Source organism: Pelobates fuscus, chromosome 1 (assembly GCF_036172605.1).
Source record: "Pelobates fuscus isolate aPelFus1 chromosome 1, aPelFus1.pri, whole genome shotgun sequence".
Lineage (NCBI taxonomy): Eukaryota > Metazoa > Chordata > Amphibia > Anura > Pelobatidae > Pelobates > Pelobates fuscus.
Window position 1 is genome coordinate 236,301,048 of NC_086317.1, and position 24,971 is coordinate 236,326,018.

The window sequence follows — 24,971 nt, forward strand, 5'->3', positions numbered from 1 at the left end:
AAACCATACATCACATTCACATAAAAATACATATCCACAATCAATCCATTCAGGGGAACAACATATTAAAAAATGGCATGAATCAGACCAGGGGTTCAAAAGTTAGTAATAGTATCTTTTAAAACCCCTGTCAGCATGACTTTCCAGCTCAGACCGGTTACCTCCCACAATGCCTCACAATCCCTCCCCTCTGGCCTGGAGATAATTGGGGAAGGAATCTAATTATCTCCAAGGACTGAGGCAAAACTCCATTACCCACATGGCAGACAAAAAGACAGTAAAAGACAAAATTACATACTGATACATTTAACACATAAAACACATATTTCTACATATCCCCAGTTTAACCGAACACATAAATACCTACATAATATTTAAGACAGTATTACTGTGATATGTTACAAAGTCTTAAAGGGACATTATTCCCAAACGTCCCAATATGTCCACGGATGATTCTAAAAGGGCCAGCAGCAGCAATATAAACTAAAACATGCCCAAATATAGTTCAAACGTACCAATTTTCCAGGGGCCATAGTCAGCAGGTAGGAGGCAGGCAGCCAGGCCCCTCCAATGTCCCGTGGCGAGGCGGTTTCCGCCACATATGTCTACTTAGGATGTTTTAGTATACATTAGGCAGTGTAGGACCTGCCAGATATGGGGTACATTGGCGTTGTTGGCAGGCTTATGCAATGTATTATCATATAGTGTGACTAAATCCCCATGATTTCCAGTTGTAGTACTTAGTTAGTTCTACTCTTGTTTTGCCTATGTTATCTTGTCTTGTTTTAGTTTGTATACCCAGTCCATGTACAGTCCTGTCCAGTCATGCCCATGTTATGTTCATGTTTTTCCTCATGTCTTGTGTGTATGTTCTGGGTTTAGCTTACTATCCTTCTCTGGTTCTGGGTTCTACTAGTTCTGTCTTGTCTTCATGTTTGGTGCCTACCTCTAGTCTAGCCTTGTTTCTAGTACTGGATACAATCTTGCTACAGAGCCTCCCTATTCAGCTCCTGGGAGGTCTGCTTACTTTCCAAGCTCCTAGTTCCTGGTATCCGCTGAAGCTGATTCAGGGTTCTGGTATGTGGCTGCTCAAACGCTGGTGCTCAACACCAGGGGGCGTGCGGTTACCCTGCACCAGACCCTGCTAATCCACCTCCACACTGTGACTCCTACTCTGAACATCAGGCATACTGGGTCCCGATCCTGCACCGCCGCCCGGACACTGTCTGGGTCCCGGGCACCGGACCGCCACCCTGACACATTGATACACAGCCTCATAGACAAACAGTCTCACTGATATACATAAGCTCATTGACATAAAAACACAAGCTCACTCACTAGCAGGCACATACATGCACACACACGCAAGCAAGCTCACTTACTAGCAGGCACACGCACACACACACACAGCTTAATGTAGTGGTTCTGGTGTCTATAGCCTGTCCCTGCAGTGAAAAGGCAGTGTTTACATTTCTTCGTAGTGACACACACTCAGATGGTCACCAGAGGTGCTTCCTGTGTCAGTTGCGGATTGGCTGAGATCATCAAGCTTGATGATCTTAGCCATAGAGGCAGGGCCAGTTGAGGGAAGACCAGCACAACGTGGGGGGGAAAAAAGGTGAGTAAAAACACTATTTTTTTAAAAACACACGCTCCTGTGCACCTGCGGTGTCCTAGAAACAGTCCAGGGACAATGCTGCCCCAGAGTGCTTCACCTACAGGTGGGAGGTGGCTGATCATGTGACTGTTAGCCTATTTAATCCAAGAGCACCTCAAATTGGTGCTTGGTTGTCCTAAGCATAGATATAAAATTTCTAGATGCCGCACGTCTATGGAATTCTCTGCTGAGCGGCGAGAAATGCGGCAGCCATCTTGGACCGGTCGCCGCTCTAATGAAGCCATTGAAGAACCCTTGGAAAGCCCATCTCAATAAAGGTAAGTGAAGGACTTGGGGCACTTATAGCCCTTAATGCCCCTACCCCTTTGTACCCCTACCCATGTCATTAATGCCCCTACCCCTAATCCTTAATACCCCTACACAGTGTTAATACCCCTATCCCTAGTCCTTAATACCCCTACCCCTATGGTGTTAATACCCCTACCCCTACAGTATTATTAATACCCCTGTGCTGGGATAGGGGTATTAAGGACTATGTGTGCTGGGATAGGGGTATTAACACTGTGTGTGTAGGGGTATTAAGGATTAGGGGTAGGGTCATTAATTACATGGGGTAAGGGTACTAAGGGGTATGGGCATTAAGGGCTATAAGTGCCCCCAAGTCCTTCACTTACCTTTAGTGAGATGGGCTTTCCAAGTGTTCGTCAATAGCTTCATTAGAGCGGCGACCGGTCCAAGATGGCTGCCGCATTTCTCGCCGCTCAGCAGAGAATGCGGCATCTAGGTATTCTATATCTATGGTCCTAAGCATCCTCCCTATTCATAATGCCTTGTGATTTTCCTGTTTCCTGACATGCTTCTCCTCTAAATGATTTCCTGGTTCCCAACTCCAGCTTCCCTCCTGACCACTTTCTCCTGCTGCCTGCCTTGATCCTTGGATCAGCTGACTTAAGCTCATATCTTCTCCCTCTGCGATTCCACTGCCTGGTATGCTTTTTCTTATTAAAAGCCCCTGTTCTCACCTTCAGGTTCCCCTGAAAGTTGTAATTGTAAGGGAGTGCTGTTCTGCTGCAACTGAGTTCCTTATCAATAACCAAGAATAACTGTGGCAAAAAGTGGGTACTCTATATGCTTGGTCTGCAGACTGCCAATAGTCCACTGATATCGGCAGCCAATAAGCACTTCAACTTGTTATAGCTTTAATGCTGGTCTGCTGTGTTTTACAAAATATGCCTTTAACAAATAAATACATAAATAGATAATGATACCGGAGAAACTGACGGAAGCCAAGCACAGAGAGATGGACACAGGTTTCTTCAGGAAGGAAGAGATTCTTTATTGGATCACCGATCGGGACTCAGAGGGACTAGCGTCACCAAAATACAGCAAAGTCTGAGTACTGAATACATAGAGTACATTCCTTATATAGCACTGTAGCTCCTCCCACAATTAACTACACCCACACATACCCTTAACCTATTTAATAAATAGAGTCTAAACTCATCCATCCGGTCTAACCACGTGGCTCATCTGATACAAAGGAGAGGGACGCGTAATTCCAGTTCTTACATTCCTGCACCTGGTCAGTACAGTGATAACAGTATCTTAGCTACGTGTAATTAACTAACTGATACTACAAACACATATACATACATATGCCTTGTGGCAATCTTAGCCTGCTAAACTTGTATTTTACTGGAATTACATCACATTCCCCCCTTTGATGCCTCTGATATTTCACAATTACTTGAGGCATCACTTAACCTTGGTTTGCATATACCTCAGGTTACCATGAACCAGACCAGACTTATCTTATGATGTGAATCTTTTAACACTCATCTTCCTGCATTGGTTCTCCTTGATCTAGAGCCTTATACTTATATATCGCCATTATCTGTGCAGCAGCCTTCCTCTCTGCTATACTTCCTATCAGGCTTTGCACAGACCTAACTACTAAGGGTATAAGACACGGTAGGAGTAGACACAACAGTAAAATCAGTAGGACTCCACCTACCACTGCCTTAAGCCCTCCAAACCACTCATACCAGCTACCAAACCAACTACTTGGATTGTACCCTTTCCATACCTGAATAGGCACATGCACTAGTTTAACCATATGGCTAGTAAGCTCAGCTATTGCTTGCCCTTCGTCATCTATTTGAAGACAGCAATTGCTCAGGTTAAACTTCCCACATACACCTCCCTCTACTGCCAAAAGGTAATCCAAGGCTAATCTATTTTGGTACACTGCTGTCCTCATCCTGGTATTATGCTTCGCTAGAAGATTGAGTGCTTGTGAGGTCTCATTAGTAATAATCTCAACCACCGCCTGTAATCTTATAATACGGTTGAGCATATAAATTGGGGTTCTATAACCAAAGGTACCATCTTCTGCCCACGTGGCTGGCCCATAATAATCTATGATACGCTGGGGAGGCCATTCATTATCTTCCCAGGTGCCTATCTCTAAGGGTCCCCTTTTCTTCCTATGATTCACATCATACACTTTAACACCTAAAGTCTCACCTGTTTCAATTGGTAACAAGAAGAAGGATGGTTTGAGCATACCCAACACACATGCCCCTTCCCAGTCCTGTGGCAACTCCGAATAGGCTTTCTTACCACAGATCCAGTACAAATTTGCTGGGGCTCTCCAGGTAGATGTGATGGATAAATCAAACCACACATCCTTTAAACTGGCATATCTAGCAAACGGGTTAGATGGTTCTGAGACATTTGAAGCCGACCACCAAGTTGTATTTTTAGTATCATCATCATAAGCTTTTTGCCCTAGACAAGTTAATTCTCCTACAGAAGTATTATACATTATTCCTTTCCTTGCTATGCAAACATAACCTATGATGGAGGTCTTTAATCTCCACTCAGATTTACCTCTAACACTCAAATGATAATCGGCTTGTGTAGATATTAGTTGGTCAACTGCCTCAGAACCGGACATTACCTCCTTTGCTTCCCAAGGCCATTGGTCTCCCATGTTAGTACCTCCACACACATAGCAGTTGGTAACATTAAGACTACCGGCAATACTTTCAGCTAGGTCAATGAACAGGTTTTTAGCGTTATGGGGGATCTTATTATCTATACTCATCTCTTCATAAAAGGAATGGTATACTTGATGAGTCTGGGAGGATACCGTATCAGTCTCTATTCCTATAAACAATAATGTCCCAGGATCTAAACCCGTCCCGTATATCTGAAACCCAAATAAATTTCCATACTTATCTAGGAACTTGTCGGGGTTATTAATAAGTATATGGACTGGGTTGCATTCCATAGACTTACAATAAGGGCTAGTCGGCAACTTAGTCACTATCATGTCTTTATCTACTGTCTGTCCCCAAGTCGCCCACCCCACACAAGACCAATATGGACAAAAGTTATAGTCTTTATTTGGGCATCTAGGACTCACATATTTATTTTTACTACTGGGACAAATATATTTATCATTAGACCCATACGTCCTCTCCCATCTAAGATCCCCACATACATTCCACGGTTTTCTACCACTTGATATCGCCTTACATGCATCAAATAGCAGAACACCCGAAGAATGTACGGATTCTAACACCGTCTTATTAATTAGGGTCCCCTGAGGATCTCCATTCCTGAGAGTCAACCAAATTGTACGAGGTTGATACTCTGGACTGAAGCACTTAGGTTCTCCTACTCCTAAATGGCACACACTATAGTCTATATTTAGGTATCTACATCTTGATACCTCTCCTTTACATTCGTATTGTGAATGCCAAATTAGGGTTTGGGAAATATGGTTACCTGTTCTCGTAGTCTTAATGCATACCTCACAGCTAGGAGTGTCGGTACCTCTACCTTCCTGAATATAAAAACACATATAAATAAACACAATCAAAAGCACATCTTTCGCCGTCATCCTCAGTCTTCGTCCGTGCGATGGAACCTCAGCTTCCAGGATGTGAGGGCTGCAGGGAATGGAGTTCTGCTCGTCTTCACAGGTGTCCCTTCGAGACTTTCCTGGCTTATACACTATGTGTTGGTAAGCGGACAGGCTTTATTATGGCCTTCTCACTCACACCTGTAACAATAAAATTTGTAATCCACAATAATTCCTCGTTACTCCGACTGAGTAGTGCGTTTCAACCGGATCTTGCAGGGATTCTCTGGATCTGCTGTAATTTGCCAAGAATCGACTGCTGCTGGTTTAACCCTGGAGTGATGTATCCACGGAGTTACTTCGGCTACTTTTATCGCTGTAGGGGTAGACAAAAGAACAACATAAGGACCTCTCCACTTGGGCCCTAACGGTACATTATTCCACTCTTTAATCCACACTTGGTCTCCTGGATGATAACTATGAACAGGGGGATAAATATTCACAGGTAATCTATCTTGTACCCATTTCTGTACCTCCTCCATAGTCTTACCCAACTCTACAACCTGCTGCCGGGTAATTCCTTCTCCCAACTGACTCAAGTCCCCCCTTAAGTTACCAAGTACGGGAGGTGGTCGCCCATACATGATTTCAAAAGGAGAGAGGCCCATCCTTCTGGTAGGGGTACTGCGGATTCGCAATAAAGCTATGGGTAAGAGAACGTTCCACTTAAGTTGGGTTTCCTGACACATTTTAGCCAACTGGTTCTTTATAGTTCTATTCATTCTCTCTACCTTACCAGAACTCTGGGGTCTATATGCAGTATGAAGCCTCCACTTTATACCAAGCATATGAGTCAGTTGTTGTAGGCACTGATGAACAAAAGCTGGACCATTGTCCGATCCTATAGAACAGGGTAGTCCATATCGGGGTATTATTTCTCGTAGCAGGAATCTTACAACTTCTCCTGCTTTCTCTGTACGAGTAGGACATGCTTCTACCCAGCCTGAATAGGTGCACACAATTACCAACAGGTAACGATGTCCACCCGATTTAGGCATTACTGTAAAGTCTATTTGTAGATCGGACATGGGGAGTCCCCCCATAAACTGGACTCCTGGTGGCTTTACTGGTCCTTGTCTTGCATTATTCTTAGCACACGTTACACATCTGCGTACAATGGCCTGAGTCAAGTTGGACAATCTTGGTATGTAGAAATGTTTCCTGAGAGATTCTTCAGTACTGTCTCTCCCAGAATGTGTCCCGTTGTGATAATTTTGGACAATTTCTACCGCTAGTGATGCTGGTATGACTATTCTTCCATCTTCTAGCTGATACCACTTGTTCTCCAAATACTTTCCCGGTTCAGTCTTTAACCACTCCTCTTCTTGAGCTGTATAAACTGGAGTCCATTGGGACAGTGGAGTTGGTATAAGAGCAGCTATATGCCCCACATACTCCTGTCTTCCTGATTCAGCAGCACGCTTAGCTGCACTATCTGCCATCCGATTTCCCTTAGTTACATCACCATCTCCTCTCAGATGCGCTCGACAATGTATGATACCGACTTCTTTCGGCTCCCACACTGCTTCCAATAGTTGTAGGATTTCAGCTGCGTACTTGATTTCTTTGCCTTCTGAATTCAGTAGTCCTCTTTCTTTATACAAAGCTCCGTGGGCATGAGTGGTTAAAAACGCATACTTAGAGTCCGTATAGATATTTACTCTTAAACCTTCAGCCAATTGTAACGCTCGTGTTAGTGCTATTAATTCTGCCTTTTGTGCTGATGTTCCTTTCGCCAGTGGCCGAGCTTCTATCACCTTGTCTATTGTTGTCACTGCATATCCTGCATAGCGGATCCCTTCTTTCACATAACTACTGCCGTCGGTGTAATATTGAACATCGGGGTTCTGGATGGGAAAATCACGAAGATCTGGTCTACTTGAAAATACTTCATCCATTACTTCCAAACAATCATGTTGACTTTCAGTAGGTTGCGGCAAAAGGGTAGCTGGATTTAAGGTGTTTACAGTCTCTAAATGCACTCTTGGGTTTTCACACAACATTGCTTGATACTTGGTCATACGGCTGTTACTAAACCAATGATTTCCTTTGTAATCCAACAACGTCTGTACTGCATGTGGGACTCGTACATAAAGTTCTTGACCCAGAGTGAGTTTATCGGCTTCAGCTACTAGCAGGGCGGCTGCAGCTACGGCTCTTAGACAAGGTGGAAGTCCGCTGGCCACTGCATCCAGTTGCTTAGACATGTAGGCAACAGGTCTTTGCCATGATCCCAAGTACTGTGTCAATACTCCCACAGCCATTCTTCTTTGCTCGTGTACATATAAGTAGAATGGTCGTGTGTGATCAGGTAGACCTAATGCTGGGGCACTCATCAAAGCCTTCTTCACATCTTCAAATGCCGTTTGCTGTTCTTGGGTCCATAAGAAGGGGTCGTGCTCTGTACCTTTGATGGCTGCGTACAGAGGTTTTGCCAGTATCGCATAGCTGGGAATCCATATCCTACAGAAGCCTGCTGCCCCCAAGAATTCTCGCACTTGTCTTCTATTCTTGGGTATTGGTATTTGGCAGACAGCTTCTTTTCTCTCTGGCCCCATAATCCTTTGACCTTCAGAGATATGGAATCCCAGATACTTGACAGTTGGCAAACACAACTGAGCCTTCTTCCTGGACACCTTGTATCCTGCCTTCCAGAGAATATGTAGTAGATCGTGCGTTGCTTGCTGACATTTTTCTTTTGTAACTGCTGCTATCAACAAGTCATCTACATATTGTAACAATACACATTCTCCTGGGATAGACTCGAAATCCAGTAGATCTTGACTTAGAGCTGAACCAAATAGGGTAGGTGAATTTTTAAACCCTTGGGGCAGTCTTGTCCAAGTCATTTGGCGTTTTGAGCCCGTTACAGCGTTCTCCCATTGGAAAGCGAAAATACATTGGCTTTCTGCGGCAATTCGGAGGCAAAAGAAGGCATCTTTGAGATCTAAGACTGTGAAGTAAGTAGCCCCGCCCGGAATTAAAGCAAGCAGGTTATATGGATTGGGTACAACTGGATGTATGCTAACAACCGCATCATTGACTGCTCTTAAGTCCTGTACAGGTCGATACTCATCTGTACCGGGCTTTTGAACAGGCAGCAATGGGGTGTTCCAGGGGGAAGTACAGAATTTTAGGATACCATACCGTATGAACTTATCCAGATAGGATTGGATGTTCTTCTTAGCCTTCTGCGGAATGTGATATTGTCTTAGGCTCACTGGATAAACCCCATGTTTCAGTTCAATTTTTATTGGTGGAATATTGCGGGCCAGTCCTGGTGGGTTGTTCTCTGCCCAAACTCCTGGTATGTTAAACAATGTCTCATCACTCCTAGGGTTTTGGCTAGTCAACACTGTATAAAGTCGCCACTCTTCTTCCTTTGGTACGGATAAAGTCATAATACCTGAAGGTCCATTAAACTTTAAGGATGTTGTTCCATTTGGTAGGAACGTAATCTGCGCTTGTAATTTTGATAGCATATCACGTCCCAGCAATTGGACTGGACATTCAGGCATATAAAGGAATTGGTGTTTTACTACGTGGCCTCCCAATGTACAGAGTCGACTTTTAAGAACCGGTTTTTCAGCACTTCTTCCAGTTGCTCCTATCACAGTAATAGTCCTTCCAGATGGAGGAGCAACTAGATTAGTCACCACTGAATGTTCAGCACCAGTGTCGATCATGAACGCACTCCTTTTCCCCCCTATTGATACATCGACCATAGGCTCCGCTCGACCAAGGGGGATGGAGCCCGGTCGGTATCAATAGTCCTCCATGACAGTGTCAGCCAATCCTACAAAGTCCCTACCTTCTCTATCGCGGGACCTTTGCGCTGCTGGAATATACCTGTCTTCCCTAACACTTCCTCTGTTCCCATTACTCCCTCTATAACCATTACTCCCTCCGGGGCCTCCTCTACCTCTCGCTCTACCTCTAAAGTTTCCGTAGCCTGCCCTGGGTTGGTCTCTCTCGTACTGCTCTCTTTGCGGACATTCGTTCCTCCAATGCCCTTCTTCCTTGCAATACGCGCATTGATCCCTACTCAAAGGCTCCCTACTCCATCTATTATTGCCTCTATCTGGGCCCCGTTTATCTACGCCTGCGATCGCTACCGCTAGCATATCAGCCTTTTTACGCATCTTGCGCTCTTCCTCTTTCTTACTTTCTGTATCCCTGTTCATATAGACCTTATTTGCTACCTCCATTAGTTGGGTGATGGACATACCTGCAAACCCTTCTAACTTTTGTAGCTTGCGCTTAATATCTCCGTATGCTTGGCTGACAAAGGCGGAGTTAACCATTCGGGAATTGTCTGCGTCTTCCGGATTAAAGGGGGTATACAAGCGGTATGCCTCCAATAATCGGTCATAAAAGACACTGGGCGCTTCATCGCTTTTCTGGATCACCTCAACTGTCTTCGACATGTTAATGGCTTTCTTTCCTCCGGCTTTCATGCCAGCAATTATAGCGTCTCTATAGGCTCTGAGTTGAACCATATCAGCACCATTTACGTTCCAATCGGGATCGGTGTTGGGATAGTGTGTCGCGGCCCATGCTGCTGGATTGGCTTGGTTCAAAGCACGGGCTCTATCCTCTAATGCTTTAATGGCTGCTTGATTTATTCTTGTCCTTTCCTCATTGTTAAATAAAGTCATTAGTAACTGCTGGCAATCAGCCCATGTCGGATTATGCGTCTGTACTATTGAGGTGAACAGATCAGTCATAGCTTGTGGTTTCTCAGTATACGAGGAATTATGGGTCTTCCAGTTTAAAAGATCGGTTGTGGTAAATGGGACATATACGAAGACTGGGTCAGCGTGTGCCATTTGACCTGCGGCATCGATATAAGCTGACCCGGGATTCAGACGAAGAGGCATCTGATAGTGCTTTAATTGTTGGGCACCAGTCAACTGTCGGGTTTGGATGGGGCTACGTAGAGAGGCGTCAGTCATGGGTTCCGGTCGGGGAGAGATAGGGTATGGGGATGTGGGAGGTCGGTTTTGGGAAAAGGTCGTAAATAAAACACTTCGAGCCGAGCTAGATGAAGCTTGACCGGAAGTCTGAAGTGGCGCCAAATCAGGATATTCGTTTCTAATGGGGGTGGATTCTGGTTCCGGAAGGGGAGATTTAGTACGAGGGGGGGTGGATCCTGTACTGGAGGAGGAAGCGGAAGTGGATGAGGGTAATGAGGGGAGGGGTGCAGGACTTCCTGCGTTTGCGTCACTTCTTCTTAACGGAAAGTAAGGGGGCGGCAAAGGGATCTCGGACTCAGGGGGCGTGTCCAAAATGGGCCTAACACCAGTCCTAGTGGACGAGCAAGTCCTAGCTACCATGAGGCGACACTGCTCCTCGTGGCATGTCTGGAGCCATTTTGGCGAGTCATTTACGGCCTGTCTCCAACAGTCAATATAAGGAAACTGGCCGTAAAGTTCAGGCCTACCCGATACAGCCACGTGTAAGCGCTGTACCAGAGTTGGATCCAAACTGCCACGTGGCGGCCATGCCGCAACCAAAGTAGGCCACTCCCTAGTACACAAAGTGACCAAACGTACAGGAGACATCTTTACCCCAAAATCACAAACTTTGAATCCCTTTTTAAAATTCTTAACCATACATCCTAAGGGATCCGGAATCGTTGACTGCGACGCACCCATACTTAACAATGGAACGTCGTCGACAACGAATACTATACACGCGTACTATTCAACAGTCACACCCGTTTCCTCTGGCAACAGCACCACGTGGTACGGTTACCAAGTGAAACGTACACAATAACAATAAACACTCAGGGAATTCCCGTACACACACAGCTGTTACACCAGTCACTATATAATCAATATTATGCCCTTTGGCGTAACTATACAGTCACCCACGCTATAATTCTCTATATACGAATTACCCGTCTATAACACACCCCAGTAACATCGTCTTTTACAAATAGCGGTTACAGTACGGTTAGCATAGGTCAAAGCACAAGTTAAGGTCACAATACAATTATTAGTGGTTATGGTGTTAAACATGCAATGGACGACAATGATTAGTACTTATTATATAATGTCAGTAAATATACAGGGTTATGGTACCGTGCACTATAATACAGCAACACACTATTAACACTCTCGCTAGACGGCTGAGCTCGCGCTATCTAACAAGATATACACTTTACTAAAACAATCGTTAACACATTTACAATTCCCAACTAAACTATTGGCCAGTACCTTGAATGGACTACCTAAAACTATATACACCCGTTTTGGTTAGCCACACTGCCCAATCACCACATATATAGCGAGCTAGAGAACCGAATTTACACAGGCGCCTCTTAGTCGCACTATCAAAAGTCTAGTGGGTTCCAAATTTACACGCCTTCCCACTTAGCCCAGATAGGATGAGAACTAGCGAACCGAATTTACACAGGCGCCGCTTAGTCTCCCGGTCCCTCCGACCTAGCGAACGTAATATACACCCTAGAACGCTAGTCTAGACAAGACACCGGTGTCCGGCTAGGGCTATTTACACCAGGACCCCGCCTGACTAACCAAATCAAACGGTCTGACTAAAGAGCGTTCGATCGAGCGGTGCGCCTTCGCTCCTTCCCTCCGACAGAGGGGGCAGATACACAGATTCAAAACCCCTTTGGGCCTACCGCACAATCGGTATACCCCTAGTGGGTCCTGCCGTCTAAAACAGCAGTTGTCTTACCTCCTCGTTCCTGAACCTGAGTTCACACTCATCGACGGGGACACCCCAGCACTTCTCACGTAGAGGCCGATGATCTCCTGGACAACAGACCAGTGGCGCCGAGACGAAGGGAGGTCCACGCAGAAGTTCAGGGGTGCAGCCGTAGAGAACGTGGGCAAAGATAGACCGTCTCACGCCTCTGCCTCTCAGCTACCGTTGAACGATGAGCTTCCCGGCCAACGCACCAAATGATACCGGAGAAACTGACGGAAGCCAAGCACAGAGAGATGGACACAGGTTTCTTCAGGAAGGAAGAGATTCTTTATTGGATCACCGATCGGGACTCAGAGGGACTAGCGTCACCAAAATACAGCAAAGTCTGAGTACTGAATACATAGAGTACATTCCTTATATAGCACTGTAGCTCCTCCCACAATTAACTACACCCACACATACCCTTAACCTATTTAATAAATAGAGTCTAAACTCCTCCATCCGGTCTAACCACGTGGCTCATCTGATACAAAGGAGAGGGACGCGTAATTCCAGTTCTTACATTCCTGCACCTGGTCAGTACAGTGATAACAGTATCTTAGCTACGTGTAATTAACTAACTGATACTACAAACACATATACATACATATGCCTTGTGGCAATCTTAGCCTGCTAAACTTGTATTTTACTGGAATTACATCACAATAACAGGACAAATAATTGTCCACCAATCCTGCGACCCAGAAACATGATAATTTTTAGTACACACATAAAAATTTTGTTTTGACTTTTGACTCAAAATTACCATGGCTTAGTGTAGGTAAAACAAAAATGCATAGACAATCATTTTAGTATTGTATTCCTTTACACTTTACAGCATTCTATTCAGAAATGTAACTGTGATAGATTTTTAATTTGTTGGCTGTGGAATTGAAAATGGCATTCCTTCTAGCACTGCTGCACTTGAACAGACTAGTAACAAAAAATTTATTGGGTGCTATAAAGATTATGCCCCTGCTTAGTATATTCTTGCTGGTTAAGTGGAAGTTTAGTTTGCATGGCTATTCACTAATCCATTAACTGTTGGGAATTTAACAGGGAGCTGTGATTCTTATTCCAAAATTGCCAAGTGGAAACATAGGTGATTGGAGAATTTTACCAATTCAGCTATTTAAGCTTAAAATTTGAAATCCCTGGTCAATTTGTGTTGATTCACATTTTAATAAATAGCCCTGTTAGTTTTCTGATATACTTAGTTCTGTGTAAAATAAGATGAGACAAAGACTTGACATAGACATTTATTTTTAAAAAAATAACATTGCATAACATAATATGCAAAATAATAAGAAATCCTGAATGAAAAATGTATATAAAAATGGAATGGAAACTGTAAAGCATGGTGAAACTCTCTGTAAAACTGAAAATAAAAAAAATAATACATTATGCAATATATTCAGAAAAAGGATTAGGATCCCACAGGACCCTAGAACGGTTACCAGATTTTCATTCTTCACATAGGAATGGTTAAAGTGGCACTGTCAGCATCTGGATTTGCAAAGGGTTCTGGTGGCCAGGGGCCGGTCACGTGAATTTTATATACATGAACCGGCCCCTCACGGGCGCCGCCATCTTTCTTGACCTGCTCTTCTTAACCCCTTAAGGACCAAACTTCTGGAATAAAAGGGGAATCATGACATGTCACACATGACGTGTCCTTAAGGGGTTAAACTCCAAGCGCTTCAGCGCCAGGAGCCAATGTCACTGCTTTACTCTTCTGGGGCCCTCCATTGACACAGCCAATTCCCTGCAGTGGGGATGGACACTTAGACTCCGCCCTGAGTCTAAGAAAGCCAGTTGGAGGAGAAATACAAATAGTGGCTGGTTTGTCTCAGTATATCTCTTTGCTGGGTTGATATTTCAGTGAAATTCCAACACAGTCAGTATGAGTATTTCGAGCTCATGGTTCTGGGGCTGAGCCTCTGTCTGATTCCCAGAGCCTGGGGTCACCATATGGCTAATCCTGCTCTGATTATATTCGATATCATTGGGTCTCAGCCTAAAGTTTGCCAGAATATGGCAGCTGGTGCTCGGTGACGAGCTGTCACTAAGGAGTGATTATAAACGCTATGCATGAAGTGTAATCCTGGGGCATATCTCTCAAAGTGAAGCAGTCACTATGGGTACAATGCAATGCCCCCCGCTGATTGCCCCCCACTCCCCGGTATGTCATTATAAAGCCCTCCCATACACTTAGTGCTTCCATTCACCTGCTTGCTTCCAGCTCCTACGTTGCTATGGCCGACAGACGCCATCTAGCTTCCCGTTAGCAACCACGCACGGCGTGCCGGCGCCCCGCCCACCCGGTGACGTGTCCCAGCGCTGCCTTCGTGCTAGTCCCGATCAGGAATTTGAATGCACCTAGTCCTCCCCCCCCCCCGCATTCTTGTGCACTGACGTCACCGCCGTCCGCTCAGACAGGACGTGTTCACCCGGAACAAGCTGAGTGCGCTCCGTGGATCCCGTGACCTATGACCTGGGGCTACCTGGCCTGGCCCAGCCGTTTACCGCTTAGTGTGCTGAGCCCAGGTGAGCGGGATGGGCAGGGGGCACCATGCAGCTCCGGCCAAGCTATGAGAGGTGAGGGGTCTCTGTGTTTACCTATCAGTGTCTATACACTCTGCGGCTCTCTCACATTCACACAGACCTGTCCTGGCTGCAGCAGTAGTACATTCATGGGCTGTGTGTTACCAGGAGCTGGGCACGGCGTGCAGAGAGATTGTTTTATTTGGAGAAAATCCTCTGTGTTCAGTTATATTCAATAACCTTAAGATAGAATGTGTGATTGTGCTATAATGGGACAATAGTCATCAGAAACACTACGGCTTAAAGGGACAGTGTAGGCACCATGACAAATTCATCTAAATTAAGTTATGGTGCCAGGAGGCCCCGGGGTACACTCTACACAGTACCCCGAAGTGTGCCTCCACCGCCAACCATTTTTTATTCTTTATCGGTTCATGTATATCAAGTTACATTTGCAGAGGATAAGACAAGTAATAGGTATAACATGCATTGGATGACAGCAAGTTATCACAGGTATGGGGGTTTAACAAGTTTCACATTGGGTAATGTACAGGTACAGCTAGGTAGTGCACAGTTATGGTACAGCATATCACTAGCATCTAGGTTGGCAGGCCTGTCGGGAGGTAGTGACTTTTTATACACTGCTCAGCCATAACATTAAAACCTCTGAAATGGTTAACATTGATTATATATCGTTACAATGGCACCTGTCAAGGGGTAAGATATGTTAGGCAACAAGTGAACAGTGAGTTCTTGAATTCATGCGTTTTGGAAGCAGAAGACAATGGCAAGCGAAAAGATCGGAATGACTTTGACTAGGACCAAATAGTGATGACTGAGTCAGTCACAGGCGCCCAAGGGATGGGTAGCAAAAGCTAGCCCCTCAGGTCCGATTACACAGAAGCTACTGTAGCTCATAATGTTGTAAACCTTCGCGCATCAGAGTTTGCTGCGTTTGGGGCTGCACAGAGAGCCAATGATGACCCCCCTCCCCCCATCCACTACTGAAAGAGCCTTCAGTTGGGACATGTGTGTCAGAACAGGACCATGGATCGATGGAAGAAGCTTGCCTATGCTGGTGAATCAGGTTTTCTTTTAGATTAGGTGGATGACTGGGTGCATGTGCATTGATAACCTGGGAAGAAAGCAGGCTGGCAAAGGCAGTGTTATGCTCTGGGAAACCTTGGATCCTGGCATTCATGTGGATGTTACTTTGACATGTACCACCTACGTAGAGATTGTTGCGGACCATATACTCTCCTTCATGGCAATAGTTTTCCCTGATGTTGGCAGCCTCTTTGATAGGTATAATGTACATTATCACACTGCAAAAAATGTTCAGGAATGGTTTGAGGGACATGACAAAAAGTTCAAGGTGTTGATCATCTGAAACAACAAATCTGATCCATGGAGGCTTCACCTTGCTACTTGCAGAACCTAAAGCATATGGTGTTCATATCTTAGTTCCAGATACCACAGGACACATTCAGAGGTCTTGTGGAGTCCATGCCTTGACACATCAGACCTGTTTTTGCAGCACGGGGGGTACCAACATGATATTAAGCAGAAAGTGTTTTTGGTTTTTAACAAAGAAAACTTAGAGGGAAAATTTACAGGGAGGTCCGCAGTGTGTGTGGTCCCTGTCCTAGAAGTACTCTACATACCTAATTCCCATTACTTATATATTCCTACCAAGGATCTCAGACTTTGGAAAAGATGTAGGAGTGTCTAACTTTCGAGGTCCATACGTCCATAACTACATTTTCTTGAATATATGAAATAACCTCTTGCAATGGAGGTTGGTCAATTTTAAGCCATCCGGCTGCAAGAGCAGTACAAGCGTTATTAGATTAATTTCAGAGTATGTCCGAGCAACCCTTCAATAGGCCATGAAAGCAGAGAAGTCAATTGGCCTCTGAAGAACCACCACCACTTTCCCTTTTTTTTTTTTTTTTTTTAATTCTTTATTTTAAAGGTGCATGGTAATATTACTTGCATTACAGTGATGAAGATGGTGTTACATACAGAAAGAAAAAACGGGTTAGTGGTTCATCATATGAGTCTGCACACATTTTCAATTTTTTCAAACAGGTTACGTTACTGGTGTGGTCCCTAGTGTAGAACTGTGCACCCATGTCGTTTGCCTAGCTGCGTTTAAGTTCAGTTCTGTTATGTGCCCTAGCTCATCTCTTGGTTATTCTGGCATATTGCAGGTTTGTGACGAGCGGGGTAGGCGCCATAGTTCAGCATGTCTGGTTCCCACGGGTTGCTATGTGATGTTCGTTATGGCGTTGTGTTGCGCGTTGGTAGGTACCCCTAACCAAGGGGGTGGCGGGGGGGGAAGGGTGAGTTGTGTTGTATTCTGCATGTCCCCTCTGAGGCTATATGTGGGCTGGTGGGCCCGGCTACATTCTAAAAGGTATAAACCGACATAAACAAGTGAGTGTACGGGAAAACAAATCAAATACAAAGGAAAAATTGCACACGATACAGTTGCAAAAAACAGTTGCAAATCAAGAGTCCGTTAGGACCTATTGGACCATGTCCTTGGTGTAGGCGGCTGAGTTCTCATTGATCCGGCTATGGGGTACAGGTTTGCGTCAGGGAGTTGTGTGTGAGCTCCCCGAGGGTCGAGGCACAAAAGAGGACGCCGCGGCTGGGTCCCCCATCCGAGACGAGCCGCCCACACTCCCATGTGTCTCCGTGAGTCCTAGCGTAGCCAGTATAGCAGGTATGTCCGCCTCCGACATGGCCATCGTTTTCCTCCATTGCAGGGTTGCCCTTGTCAGGTCCTGGAAAAAAAGTAATTGGGCATTTTCAAAGCTCAAGGGTGTCTTGCCTTTTACTGCCGTTAGTATGGTTATTTTATCTTGTGTCGTGGTGCAGCAGATGATGACGTCTCTTACTCCTGCGGAAGGCGAGTTGGGCCCAGGTGGTAGGCGGTAAGTGCCCTGTAGGGTGATTTTTCGGGCAGCTTGGGGTGATAGGATCGTGTTCAGGAGCCTCCTAATGTAGTGAGGAATTTCGGCTTGGGAGATTGTAGCGGGTACCCCCCTGAGTTTGATATGGGTGCGGCGCAGGTGGTCCCCCTGGGCGGATATCTGCGCTGCCAGCGCCTGTTGGGTCGTTTGGAGATCATGCAAGGTTTTTTGGAGGTGTGACATGTCACCTGTAACTTGAGCTACGTTCTCCTCCAATGTGTTTATCCTGGTTGTGTTTTGCCGTACCTCTGTCTTTATGGTGCTTATGTCCGCGGTTATGAAATCCTGGAGTGCCTGCATCCATAGTTGAAGATCCTGTTTCGTGGCCAGGGTGTGTTCCCCAGTGTCCGCGGCGGATTCTTGAAGGGTTGGGAGTTTAACCCGTTGTGTCCCTTCTGTTGGGGCCGCCTGTGGTTGGGGTGAAGGTGCAGGCTGCATCTTATGTGTTTGTGCTGGCTGGTCAGTGGGTTGAGGCTGCGTCGTTGGTACAGGGGTTGCCTGAAGTGAGGCTGACAGCGTGGGCCGCATTAGTGCCGTGGAGGACTCCTCCGCCGCCATCTTAGGTGGAGCCTTGCGTTGCAGCAATTCCCCGATGCCGGGTTGTTCTGCTGGGGACCTCTGCCGGCCTTTCTGGGAGCGGCGTGACATTGTTGTTTGGGTGTCCGCGGGTGTCGCAGGATTCCTCCCTTCCTCTCTTGGCTCGTTATGTCCCCAGAAGCCGTCGAGGTAAGTCTCCAGGGTGTGAAGTGTGGGCTGGCGGTAGGCCTGAATTTTACGTTTGGCCTTACCGGTCCTCGTGGGCTGGAAGAAGGGCATCAGCTTGTTCCTCCTGGCGCCCTAGTTCGATCGGTGCTCTTTTTAATTTGGTATTTTTAGTGCAATTTCGCCTTTTTGTCGGTTAAAGATAGTTTTCAGCGGGAGCTAGCTGAGTGTGCGTCTTGTCGGGAACAGTCCCAGGCTCCGCCCCCCACCACTTTGCCTTTTTAACTCTTTCAGAACCCACATTATTAACATATGTTAAAGGGAAACTCCAGTGCCAGGAAAACAATCCGTTTTCCTGGCACTGGAGGGTCCCTCTCCCTCCCAATCCCCGGTTACTGAAGGGGTGAAAACCCCTTCAGTCACTTACCTCAGGCATTGACATGTCCCACGTCGCTGCCTGCTCCTCCCCCGCCGCTCCACCTTCTGATTCCGTCGGCCGGTGGGCGAGACTGATCCCGCCCACCGGTCGAGGAGTCCCAATGCGCATGCGCGGCAATGCCGCGCATGCGCATTGGCGCACACCATAGGAAAGCATTGAAAATGAATTTCAATGCTTCCCTATGGGGAATAGAGCGACGCTGGAGGTCCTCACACAGCGTGAGGACGTCCAGCGACGCTCTAGCACAGATAATCTGTGCTAGGGACCAGGAAGTTCCCTCTAGTGGCTGTCTAGTAGACAGCCACTAGGGGAGGGCTTAACCCTGCAAGGTAATTATTGCAGTTTATAAAAAAACTGCAATAATTACACTTGCAGGGTTAAGGGTAGTGGGAGTTGGCACCCAGACCACTCCAATGAGCAGAAGTGGTCTGGGTGCCTGGAGTGTCCCTTTAATATGTGCCTCTATGGCCGCATAGCTGGCAGCAGAGGTCAGTCCGATTCTTTCCTATTCTACTCAACAGGACAGGGGGTTACAGGCCACTAGAACAATATTTTAAACTCCTGCGACTGTGAGAATATACATGTGGATATTTTGGAAGCTGCTTCCCAAATAGGTGTGTAGATTTAGTGTTGTGGCTGATCAGTATACAGAAGTTTTATTAACATGACTCTATTTCTTGTGGACATGTTTATTTTTATTTTTTATGCAAGTTACATAAAAAGATGCTATTATCAAGGTAACACTCCAAGCACCATAGCCACTACAGATTGCTGTAGTGGTTATAATGCCAGGAGTGCCCTGGAGCCCTCACAGGGTAATTTGTTTAACCCTTTTTTTTTTTTTTTTTTTTTTTTTTAACAGTTTGACAACTTACCTTGGGTGCTATATCCTTTTTCTCTAGCTGGATGGCTTAAGTGAGCTAAGAAGGCAAAATGCTGGACCATACTTATAGCTGATGGATCCTAGTTGATGCTCTTAGCCAATGAGTGTGCCCTAGCAAACTTTAAAGGGACACTTTTTAGTCACAAAAACAACTTTAGCAGTTTTGATTTACAGATCCTGCCCTATTTTCTGCCATTTAGGAGTTGAATCACTTTGTTTATAAAGCCCTAGTCACACTTTCTGCATGTGACTTAAACAGCCTTCCTAAAAACTTCATGTAAAGAGTCACCTACTGCTTATATGTCCTTTATTGCAAATTCGGTTTAGTTTATAATTTCTGATCTGCTGCTCTGTTAATAACCTGCTGCAGGAGCCCCCTGTGTGTGAGTAATGTTCAGTTTACATAGCAGGAGATAACTTCTAGACCAAGTTAAAGGAGCACTATAGGGTCAGGAACACAAACCTGTATTCCTGACCCTGTAGTTCTAAAACCACCATCTAGCGCCACACCCCTCCCCCTTGCCTCCCTAAATATAGTAACATTTTACTTGTATTCCAGTCTGCAGCTGCTGCCTCTGCCCTTTACCCGCCTGCATGCCTGACCTCATCAGAAGTGATTATGTGAGCCACCCAAAGGAATGGCTGAGACTGTCAAGGAGGCAGATTGTGGACAGAGCAAGCCCAAGTCAAACACAGCCCTAGCGAATCAGCATCTCCTCATATAGATTAATTGAATCAACGCATCTCTATTAGGAAAGTTCAGTGTCTGCATGCAGAGGGTGGAGACACTGAATGGCAGTACTGCACAGTGTGCAGCACTGCCTTAGGAAGCACCTCTAGTAGCCATCTGAGGAGTGGCCAGTGGAGTTATCCCTAGGTTTTTATGTAAACACTGCGTTTTTGCTGAAAATACAGTGTTTACTGCAAAAAGCCTGAAGGGAATGAGTCTACTCACCAGAACAAATACCATAAGCTGTAGTTGTTCTGGTGAATATAGTGTCCCTTTTTTTTTTTTTTTTAAATTCTTTATTTTTGGTGCATAGGATAAACAGTACAAATAATCTGGCAATGCCCCAACAGCTGTTGCCGAGAGATCGTTTAACATAGATCAGTGTTAGTGAGGCATGTGTAACAATGCACATTTTGGTTTTTTTTTAAGTAGTGTGAACATTAGATTGTTAGTACAGGCTATAAAAGTAAACATCAAGAGTGTATTTCTGTATGCTTAAATAAATTTAACCACCAGGGGGCAGCAGAGCGCTAGGTTTTCCACATGGTCTCGCTTCATATTTGCTCTCTATGGGGAATTACAGAAGGAGATTCAGCTGCAGTTTACACTCGGGATTTTTGTAAAGGTAAGGTGCTGAAACACAGGGTTTGCCATAGTCCACAACCTTATACATACATATACACATGGCACATATAATATATAATTAGCCTCCGCTTGATCCTCCCTGCCTCTGTGCTGGATCGGTCAGTGTCCTTGATGTAGTCAGGTCTCTTGCCAGGGAGGGGTTAATCTCTTGTTGTGCTAGCTGCAGCTTCTGGTGTTTGAGAGAGGGAGCTTGTGACACAGCAGGGTTAGAGTCCCGATTGAGTTCCCTCTGATCCTCCGGTGACCATGGTGAGAGATTGCCTCATGTTATGCAGGTGTGAGCCTTCCTTACTTTCTGAGCGTTTCCTCCTTAGAGTTATTTGGTGTGCAGCAAGAGTGTGTCTGTGCCTGTGGGTCTCCTGTTCTGCCGCTGGTGATTGATGCGGCGGCCATTTTGTTTTTCGCCATGCGGTCCCTATTTGCGCCGTTTGTCACTGAGGCTACATAGGAGATTGCTGCTTCCCCGGTGGGGTCCGGGATAACCCCCCCGGCCCACAGGGGGGGGTGAACGGGGCCCTCGTTAAGTGCATGGGAGGTCCCGCCGGACTAAGCACGGGAGACCGGCCGCATCTCCCGCCAGAGCCTCACGACAGGCCACAATCCCAGCCATCCAGCGATCATCCTTGCCGGCAGGACGGGGGTCAGTATTCACCCCTTAAGTTGTGCTCGGGTCCCCCCTCGCCTTCTTGTAGCAGCTGTTCGGGTATTCAGGAGAGATTAGGGTGTTTTGCGCTGGATATTGGGGATTCTTTGAGGAGCAGAGGTGCCCCACGTCCAGCCAGCTCGGCGGTCAGGCCCCGCCCCCCTATAGTGTCCCTTTTAACATCTTAATGAAAATTAAAATAAACGGAAACAAAAGTAATGTAACCCCTAAATGACAAATAATTGAGCAGTGAGACTGCAGGGGCTTAATCTACACACACAAACTGCTTAATTAAGCTAAAGTTTTTTTTGATGCCTATAGTGTCTGTTTTAACATTTCCCTATTGTCCTTTGTTGCATTTATTGATTCATTCTCTTTTATTGTTTAGGAAATGTAGCAGTGAGGCCAGCAACTTCAAAGAGAAAAATTCACTCACCATGCAAACACACTCTGGGCATCCCCTTCATCAAAATGGCAATGGCGAAAGTTCTTCAGTCTGCCTGACCCTTCCTCCTATCAGACACCCTGCTGAAGGGTCAAGTATAACAGGAGATGTGGCTGTAGAGATGAACTCCACAGATTCTGACAGTGGACCAAGATCTGGTTCCAGACAAGCTAGAGCAAACCCTCATGGACGTTTTCAGAATAGACACAGCCATGTGCATACTCATTCTCATGAAACAGGTGGGACAGAGGCTCAGAATAATACAGACTCAAGAGAAAACAGCAGCAGTATCTCAGAGGCCCTGCACTTCTATCCGTGGTTGGAAAAAAGCTTTCCATATATCTTAATCTTCGGTGCCAAACTTATTGTACAGCACATAACAGGTACTTCTTTATCTCTGTGTAAAGCACCGACGCGGAGCCTTGCAAATGAAAACAGTGCTGTTTCTAATAAATGGCATTGTTTATATTTCGCAAATTCCACAATTCCTAATTTGATCAACAACCGCTAGGAAATCCAGGCTGCAATAGATTCCGTTATTGAATGTGTTTGATGTCATCACCATGCAAAGTATGCTGACACTGGATCATGCCTGTGTCAAATGCTTCCTATGAGAAGCATTGGATTCTGTGTTTCTACTTAGAGAAGCATTGGATTTTCAGATTGCAACAATTGCTGCTCACATGCCATGCATCCTCATTGCTTCTGTATTAGAAATTTTGAAGAGGAGTCTGTCCTGGCTCTGGAATTAGGCTATGTGTATACCCTTAAAATGCAATATCTAAAAGGCAAGCAAAAGCAAGGGGGGACTCAAATCCTCCTCTTTATATGCACTTGCCACATATTGTACCTACAGTATCTTCAAACAACATTAAGGAGATTATTATAATATCTATTATCCAACAGAATACAGTGTAGCTGCAAAATTAGCCACTGTAAGTGCTATTTGGGAAATAGCTATGCCTCACATAGCAAGACAGACTGATAAATATGATAAACCATATATGTGCTTATGTGTATGAACAACATATCAACACTATAATTCATGTAACTAGTGATGAATATATGTGGAAATTAAAAATGGTCTACATATGTCTGAATGTCTGAACATCTGAACATACATACAAGATATAATAAAAGTGTGTGTATGTATATGTATGTTTGAATTTTTAGACATATGTAGACCATTTTTATATATTTATTTTGATCTTATTATATTTAGATTTCGAAAAGTAAACCCATAATATTAATCCATATATGCAGTGATGGATAACTGAAAACCAATCACTGAAAAAAATAATATAATAAAGTACATACGAAATGTAATACTGAGCAACAAAATATGAAATTCTATAAATATTTTTATAGAATAATTTGACCATAAAATACATTTAATTATAATTCAAGTGGTACATACTGCTAAATCCAAATGTTTTTTTTAGACCACTCTACTTTTTAAGTGTCTAATTGGTAGATCCAAGGATTAGTTAGATTAAAAACAAAAGAAGGAAGGTATGTAGATGAAGATAAAGGTCCAGCTGACTGCCTCAATGAATATTTTTGTTCGGTATTTACAGATGAAAATGAAGGAAAGGGACCTCCGTTAAAAAAAAAAAAGATAAATGAGTCATTTATTACACGTGAGTTTACAGAGGAAGAGGTTCTATTTCAACTGTCAAAAGTAAAGACAAATAAGTCAATGGGACCTGATGGAATACACGCAAAGCTATTAAAAGAGCTTAGTGGTGTACTAACAAAACCATTAACAGATTTATTTAACCAATCATTGATAACAGGAGTAGTCCCAGAAGATTGGAAGTTGGCGAATGTTGTGCCCATTCACAAGAAAGGTAATAGGGAGGAGTCGGGCAACTATAGGCCAGTAAGCCTTACTTCAGTAATGGGGAAAGTGATGGAAACAATGTTAAAGAATAGGATTGTTGAACATCTAAAAACACATGGATTTCAAGATCAGAGACAACATGGGTTTACTTCAAGGAGATCATGCCAAACTAATCTTATTGATTTTTTTTGATTGGGTAACTAAAATTATAGATCAGGGTGGTGCAGTAGACATTGCTTACCTAGATTTCAGTAAGGCTTTTGACACTGTTGCACATAGAAGGCTTATCAATAAACTGCAATCTTTGAGTTTGGATTCCAATATTGTTGAATTGGTAAGGCAGTGGCTGAGTGACAGGCAACAGAGGGTTGTAGTCAATGGAGTATATTTGAAGCTTGGGCTTGTCACCAGTGGGGTACCTCAGGGATCTGTACTTGGACCCATTCTCTTTAATATTTTTATTAGTGATATTGCAGAAGGTCTTGATGGTAAGGTGTGTCTTTTTGCGGATGATACTAAGATATGTAACAGGGTTGATGTTCCAGGAGGGATAAGCCAAATGGCAAATGATTTAGGTAAACTAGAAAAATGGTCAGAGTTGTGGCAACTGACATTTAATGTGGATAAGTGCAAGATAATGCATCTTGGACGTAAAAACCCAGGGGCAGAGTACAGAATATTTGATAGTCTTAACCTCAACATCTGAGGAAAGGGATTTAGGGGTGATTATTTCTGATGACTTAAAGGTAGGCAGACAATGTAATAGAGCAGCAAGAAATGCTAGAAGAACGCTTGGTTATATAGGGAGAGGTATTAGCAGTAGAAAGAGGGAAGTGCTCATGCCATTGTA

The 24,971-nt window shown here is 44.7% G+C and overlaps 2 protein-coding genes across 3 annotated transcripts in view; one reads left to right on the forward strand and one right to left on the reverse strand.

Annotated features, from left to right (window-relative positions):
- Nucleotides 1-14,513, reverse strand: part of LOC134612022 (uncharacterized) — an 81,809-nt gene extending 67,296 nt beyond the window's left edge. The window contains exon 1 of the mRNA XM_063456419.1: nt 14,495-14,513. The gene's annotated coding sequence lies outside the window, so the exon portion shown is untranslated. The remainder of the gene's footprint in view (nt 1-14,494) is intronic.
- Nucleotides 14,514-14,641: 128 nt separating this feature from the next.
- The window catches only part of RNFT1 (ring finger protein, transmembrane 1), a 41,426-nt gene continuing 31,096 nt past the window's right edge, over nt 14,642-24,971 (forward strand). Inside the window, exons 1-2 of one of the 2 annotated variants that reach the window (XM_063455326.1) lie at nt 14,642-14,864; nt 22,222-22,661. In XM_063455326.1, coding sequence (XP_063311396.1) covers nt 14,839-14,864; nt 22,222-22,661 — 466 coding nt within the window. In that variant the 5' untranslated portion in view covers nt 14,642-14,838. The remainder of the gene's footprint in view (nt 14,865-22,221; nt 22,662-24,971) is intronic. The other variant, XM_063455335.1, reaches the window with a different exon arrangement.